Source organism: Scylla paramamosain, unplaced genomic scaffold (genome assembly GCF_035594125.1).
Source record: "Scylla paramamosain isolate STU-SP2022 unplaced genomic scaffold, ASM3559412v1 Contig84, whole genome shotgun sequence".
Lineage (NCBI taxonomy): Eukaryota > Metazoa > Arthropoda > Malacostraca > Decapoda > Portunidae > Scylla > Scylla paramamosain.
In genome coordinates this window covers 394,888-402,385 of record NW_026973749.1, presented here as the reverse complement: position 1 = coordinate 402,385, position 7,498 = coordinate 394,888, and the positions used below count along the sequence as shown (strand labels likewise).

General features: G+C 39.6%; 1 protein-coding gene across 6 annotated transcripts in view; it reads right to left on the bottom strand.

Moving 5' to 3' along the window:
- Positions 1-681: 681 nt before the first annotated feature.
- Positions 682-7,498, bottom strand: part of LOC135098821 (circumsporozoite protein-like) — a 132,522-nt gene continuing 125,705 nt past the window's right edge. For all 6 annotated transcript variants that reach the window (XM_064001217.1, XM_064001216.1, XM_064001212.1 and 3 more), the window contains 2 exons: positions 6,937-6,990; positions 682-826 (listed from right to left, as the gene is read on the bottom strand). In XM_064001217.1, the coding sequence (XP_063857287.1) occupies positions 812-826; positions 6,937-6,990 (69 nt within the window). In that variant the 3' untranslated portion in view covers positions 682-811. The remainder of the gene's footprint in view (positions 827-6,936; positions 6,991-7,498) is intronic.

Genomic DNA, 7,498 nt, shown 5'->3' with positions numbered 1-7,498 from the left:
TAATAAAGTGACACAATAATGGATATGGAACGTGCCACATTGATTACTTTGCATTCATTTTAAAGGGAAATCATGCCACCAATGAAATGTAACACGTTATTTGGAGTTTTTATCCATAAAAAGAACCGTAGTAAGGGATTTCAAGGAAGCATTAAGTGATAGTCAGATGACACTTGATCATAAAAGTAAATGAATACCTAACTCAACGCACAGAAAAAGAAAAAAAGTACTGAAATTTTAAAGAACACATGCTTCTCTCTGACGAGCATCACTCGCAAGACCTGCATTACATTCAGTCCCGAAGAGTCCTCAAGAGCCCTTTTAAATTATTTGACCCTTCCACATGAAACAATCACACTGGAGAAATGGTTCTCAACTGGTGGTCCACAGTGACTCTTTAGGGTGGTCCACAGGATGCCTACTGTATTTGCTGATAAAAATTAAATGGGAAATTCAGTATGAACAATTTGATCAAAATGAATAACTACTATTATTACATTTCTATTTAAGAGAACCATTGACAGTCTAAGTTGTAGCTGTTAGGGTAATACTTCGAGTCACTTCTAAGTTTAATCTACAACGAATGTTCACAATTCACGCCGCCATCCGGGACAAGGGCCTGAGAACATACTTGTATTATACGCGTCAAGGTGACGAGCCATCCTGTTCATTTCTGTCAGCTTCCACGCGGCTACACGAGTCGTCAAGTGCTGTGGACCACCGTGCCTGTGGCCACTGGCCACCGAACTGCAGTGTTGATTAGTTGTATTAAAACAAAATTGAAAGGGTCCACATTTTCTTTTTGTTTTTGTTAGTGGCCCGTGCCCTGAAAAGAGATGAAAACCACTGCACTAGAGAGTAATAACAGCATTAGCAAAAGCGTCTACTTCAAACACCCTTTTGTCTCTGCCTGTGGGCGCACAAATTACCTCAGAATGTTACGTCACAATGAATAAGACAAGTGAAAAAAGCTTTCTTTCTCTTAAATTTGAATACCGTCTTTTCGGAAATATTGATTTTTTTTTTTTTTTTTTTGTGCAATAAGAAAGAAAAACTTGTCCAGTTTTCAGAAGAGTGAAAAAATCTACAATTCACCCTAAGGAGAAGGAACAGAAAAATTATGAGCTCTACAACCACCACCACCACCACCACCACGTCCACCACCACCACCACCTCCTCCTCCTCCTCCTCCTCCTCCTCCTCTTCCTCTTCGTCCTCCTCCTCTTATTTTTTTTTTTTTTTTTTGCATAGGAATAATGATAAAATCTCACTTCATTCTTTCCAATCAAAATGCAGCCAGTTTTTCCCACACTGCACGACGGTTTTCCCCCGCCAGCACAAGCACAAGGACGTGTCAGTTTGGCAGAAGTCATACACTGCTCTAGCTTACTTTACTAAATGGTAGTTAATCTAAATTAATTCCAAAGCGATATGTAAAGACCTGTGGGAGTGTTTCTGTTTTGGTTATCCATTGTAATCACATGTAATCCTCATTTTCTTCGTCCGCATTCTCCTGTTATTGATCAACTTTGTGATTTTAAGTACTAGAGGTCAAAGTTGCAGGGGATAACCTGTGTATGCAGCCCCTAAAGGGAAGGTACACAAACCCAGTGACCGAAGCTGTGGCCTGATTGACTGCCGCCTCCCTGGAAAGCGCAACGCAAGGATGCTGCACCACCCCTCAACAACCAAACTGTGCCTTCACCTGCGCTACGCACACACCACATCACACAACTATCATACATTTACACCCTCTTTTACAAAACAAAAGTAGACAGGCCACAACTCTTTCCCTCACTATTCTTTCAAATTCTATGTGGTTTTTCTATACCACGTGGTATCAATTCCTGTATCTTGTCAGCTTCTGCTGGAGGGATTGGTGGGGAGGAACCTACTGTACTATCCTGTATCTCCCACAAATAGTTAATGTAGAATAATTATCCAAACAGCCTCGTCAATACCTCAAGGTTTGGTCTTCCAGTGCATTCCTTTGTATTCCTTTGTATTCTTTCCTCCTCCTCCTCCTCCTCCTCCTCCTCCTGCTGCCGCTGCTGCTTCTGTTGGAAGTCATGGCTGATGAATAACACGTGAAAATGTTCTTAAATCACCCAGTGAAATCATAACTCGAGCTAAGACAGAGAGAGAGAGAGAGAGAGAGAGAGAGAGAGAGAGAGAGAGAGAGAGAGAGAGAGAGAGAGAGAGAGAGAGAGAGAGAGAGAGAGAGAGAGAGAGAGAGAGAGAGAGAGAGCGTTCTAGGCCAGAGAGCCACATCAGTCCCCTTCCCCCCACCCCCCACCCCCAGGAACACACTTCAAGCAACCATTCTGTAGACGCATCACGGGATCATTTTTAAGAGCAATACTGGATGACCATTAGGGGAGCCACACTCCACGGCCACACGCGGGTCTGTCAGGAGGGAGGGGGCGGGCAACAGGGGCAGGCGGACCATACCAGCGTGTAGGGTCAAAACATATCACGGCAAAAAGGAGATACAGGAAGTGAGGCTATGTTTTAGTCCTATACATTATTAAAGACAAAAAAATGGTCTATATGAATCAATATATGGAAAAGAACTTAGATTTTTTTCCTTTCTACAGACAAATTAAGATGAGATGCAGGAGGTGAGGCTAAAGTTTACCCCTATTTATTGTTAAAAATTGTTCTCTGTGTGAGGATATGAAAAAGGAAAAAAATAACATTATGATATTTTTTCTTTTCTTTTCTTGAGAAACTTACTTGTAGCTAGAAACATATAATGACAAAAAGAAGGCTGACAAAAAAGAAAATAGCGTTTTACAGAGTACATCGTTGAAAAAAGTTTTGTATAAATCAAGATATGGAAAAAGCAGTATAAAATGGTACGTTTTTTTTTTTTTTCGCCTAGGGACACACGTGGAACACACTTGTCAAGTTAAGTGAACATAAAGTGGAAATGCTGAAGATAAACAAGATAATGAAGGAACACTGAACCCTTCACGAGAATGGAACTGCTGATATTACTGGCATTTTTTTTTTCAAGTGTACATCATTATCCCAGACTACATCACCACACAACTACATCATTCCGTCACAGCGTAAAGGGAGAGACTATAGTGGTGATGATGTCACTGTATTTATGCTCTACAAGCTGCATCACTTTAACAAACTTTAGGCGCTGTATCATTACAAACACAACTCATCACCCACAGCAGAGTACCACACTAACATCCGACATTACCTCACCCTCCTGAGCCAATAACCTGCAGGGAGTGCCACAGCCCCGCCAGGCTACATAGAATACAAGCAATCACCCTGAGAGCGCACCCCGTCACGTGGCTCACTCTAATAGAAGCTTACAGTGTAGGGAAGCTGCCTCTGAGCGTCACATAATCCTGCACGCCATACAGACCACGCTACGCTACGCCTCCTCCTCCTCCTCCTCCTCCTCCTCCTTGTCACCGCCCGACCACTTGCCTTCCTCTTTTACATACAAACTGCACGCCCCACGCGGCGCATGCAAACACTAGCCCGTCGCCGTACATTTGGCCGTTTGCTCTGCTCTTGACACCCACACTGCTACACGTCACTGAGAGAGAGAGAGAGAGAGAGAGAGAGAGAGAGAGAGAGAGAGAGAGAGAGAGAGAGAGAGAGAGAGAGAGAGAGAGAGAGAGAGAGAGAGAGAGAGAGAGAGAGAGAGAGAGAGAGAGAGAGAGAGAGAGAGAGAGAGAGAGAGAGAGAGAGAAATATTCAAGGCAAAAAGTAAATTCTTTCATACAAATGCACCACATTAAGCGCCTCCAGCGTAAGACTGTATAATTATCAGGCAGGAAGCGCGGCAGTAAACACGTGAAGTCTATGGAGAAGGAAGGGCGTGTTTCACTTGCTGGTCTTGCCTCTCACTTTTTAATATACGTTTTCTTTTCTTCTTTTCTTTTTTTCCTTGCGTGGATTGACAAGGTGTGGAATAATAGTAAGAAAATATAAATAATAGAAAAACTGAATTTGTGTCACTGCAGCTGATAGTCCTGCTCTTTACTACTACTATTACTACTACTACTACTACTACTACTACTACTACTACTACTGTTATTAACATTCACCTATTACAACTCAGGAAAGCTTTTCTTTTCTCCAACTCTTTATTCTTCTTAAAAACATGGAACTGCATTTTAGAAATTAAATTTCAAATAGCCGAACACAAAAATCAATTAGATGCAAAAGATATTGGACGGCCCAACTTGAAACACTGCAGTAAACAATGCAACACATGTTTAATTTAGAGTCAGTATAAAATGGTATTGTAACATTTGCATATAGCCACTACTTATACTCACACTCTCATATCTTCTTGGCGAATGGCAAACAGAGGAACAAAGAAATGTCTTTTCAGTTGCCGCTTCCATACATACATAAAAAAAAAAAGAAAAAAAGTCAACAATAAAAAATCTAAATATGTTTCTGGAAGTGCCTCAATACTCTTAAAACAACTAGTCACAGGAAGGGGAAAAAAAAAAACAGAAACAGGCAGAGAATTCTAGAGTTTACCAATGAAGGGGATGAAAGAATGAAGATATTGCTTAACTCACTCCTGGACTACTGAAAGGGAACGGAATAAAGTGAAAGTCTTGTGTAGCGTCAGCGTGGGGAAGGAGAGACGCATGCTGATGGCAAATTCAGAAGAGCAGTAACCATAGAAATAACAACACAAGACAGACTGCCCCCATTTTTTTCCATCTTCATATACTTGTGTGCATTTTTTGTAGCATATCAGTGTATTTGCTATGGTAAGCTCAGGAGGTATGAAATGTTCTCTAGGGTATGCATTAATTCATCCATTTATTTATTTATTTATTTTTTCCTTATTTATTATCTATTTATTTCATATTCTACTTTTCATAACCACATCGTACTGAGAGGCACTTTTGTGACTCACTGAGAAATCATTTGTTTATTACAGTACAGCATAAAGCAAGTGTCTGCAGTGAGTCAGACACTTTGTCAAGCAGCCTTACCTTACATGCACATGGAATAACATAGGCAAGCATGACAGCCTTCACTTAAATGTAAACCTAAAAATGGAAGGACGTACACTGCGCTACAAAAACAGCTCCGTCCCCGTCACTCACCGGTAAATTGTGAGTGTGTCAGGAGGAGCAGCAAAAAGCCAGTCCTCGTCGTCTGGCCGCGAGGAAGGAAAAAGGTCCCGCCGCTGCTGCATCCGACAAGACAAACACAAAATCAGAGGACTGTGTTAAACCCTCAAGACAAAAAGAAAAAAAAAAGTGTCTGAGTCTGATGGTGTCAACCAAGACTGGCTATCCCGTGTATGAAGTGAGTTATGGCAAATAATTCGCGCATTTTACGCCCTCCAACTCGTTCTGTAGTAATGGGGCGATAGTTGCAAGAGTTACGAGGCAAAAACCTTCGCCCACATGTTGATAAATCGAAATATGCAAAAGACAGCAAAAAAGGTGAGTCTGACGAAGAAATTACGTAAAATAAGAAAGATACGCCTTCAAAAGTTACCAACCAGGAAGTGTTTCGGAAACTGAAATCGAAATTTTTATATGCGATGGACAACAAAAGGTGCTCCTGGCCAAATCATCGTTGTACCCTCCAGGGCCAGGCGGGAGCGGTGGGGGGTACTGTACAGATGTGCAGTAACAAAAGTAGAGCCCCCCTCGCTTCGCTAGGGGAATAATCCCTCCAAAGATATTTAATACCTTACTAAATAATAAAGAAAATCATAAATTTTCTTTCTTTCGCTGACAAGGAAAATTAAAAACGTGATGAAACAAATATTTTCAGAAATCTACAACGACGAGCCTCTAAAAAAAGGGAGACAAATAGTGTGGGCCGGCTCTAGTCATCAAGTCCCACGTCACCTTGACTTTTCAAGGTGACAATCAACACACAGGCAAATAAGAACACTTCACAGAACAATACAAGCTTTCCTCTCTTTGATTTTACTTGAATAAAGCTGCAGCAAAGGTTATGACGCTAAAAAGTTACCTTAGGTTAGGTCACAAATATCATGGTAGTAACGCTTCCCGGGAAATCAGAGTTAAAAATAATATCAATACCAATTGAACAAAGAAATTGTAAATATGTTTTCTCAATAGAAGAAAAGATTTTTATTTTATTTTATTCTATTTTTATTTATTTTTTTTTTACGTGGAAATCAAATCCACACTAAATGAAATGTGTTACAGTAATAGTTTCCAAGGACACTTTAGCATAACATGCAAAATATTATTAATCTACATAACGGTAAAACACAGAAAACGATAAATAAACGGATAAATTAGAAGATCTGATATTTGCTACCTGATAAAGTCTCAGGTGAATATTCCAGTTATGCTGGAAAGTTTTTTGTAATTGCATCTTTCCTTTCTTCACTCGTATATTCGTACATACAAAAGATACATACGAAAAAAAAAAAATTGAACGCAAAAATGATAGCTAAATGTTAGGTTTCAACTGAATCTCCAATTAAATATTTGTACCATAAAGATGACACCATTATAGAAAATATATGATTTCGTATTCTTCTTTTCTGTATGCATACACTAAAATAAGCACACGAAGACTGAAATACAAAAATGATAGTTTTGAAAAAGATTCTCGGTTAATCCTCAAAGAACTTTTTCCCTGTAAGATGTTGCAATGAACACTATAGACTAAATTTACATTCTTCTTTCATATAATATATACCCTGGGAAGGCAGAAAAATGGGAGACAAAAACAACGCTCTGGAAAAAGGTTTAAACTAATCCTTCAATGGATAATACTACTGACACGATACCATGGAAGCACATCCTTTCTTTCCTTCATAGATTCGTGGGAAGCAGACAAGAGAAAGGCAGGCAACAGACATGTTTCGGTTGACATGGAAAAAAAAAGTTTAACATCGAGTTCCAAACAGAGTGCACATGATGTAATGAAGCAAGTACTCACTTTCCTCCTGCACGTGTTGGCAGTGTTCACCGCGGCACCACCTGCCATCCATTCCTGAAAATATCAAAACATCCACATAAGAAAGTGATGCAGCTTGACTATTCTAAAAAGAGCTAAAAATGAAGCATCATAAACAAAACCACCACAAATCCTTTACTGCATGAGTTACAACATACACATAAACAAAAAAACGAAGAATAAATACTGAAGAAAAAACACGAAATGTCATAAATAAAACGTGTCAAATTCCTCCAAGCAAGAACACATGGATACATGAAAAACAACACTGAAAACAGAACACACTTGAAACACTGAGAATGTTAATTATGCACAACACCTGCAGCAAAATAAAATCTAAAAAAAAAAATAGCAAGGATATACTTAGAAAATAATAAGTACGACTTCAGTCTAGCCATAAAAAGTATTCACGGCACAAAACATGAAAGTCCCTTTGAGTATCTCCGCCAAGGTGGCCTGACTCATCTATTCTTCTTTCTTTATTGTTGCTAAGTAATACAACACATCCACCTTCCTGCATTTGTGGTTCTGATAACAACAACAA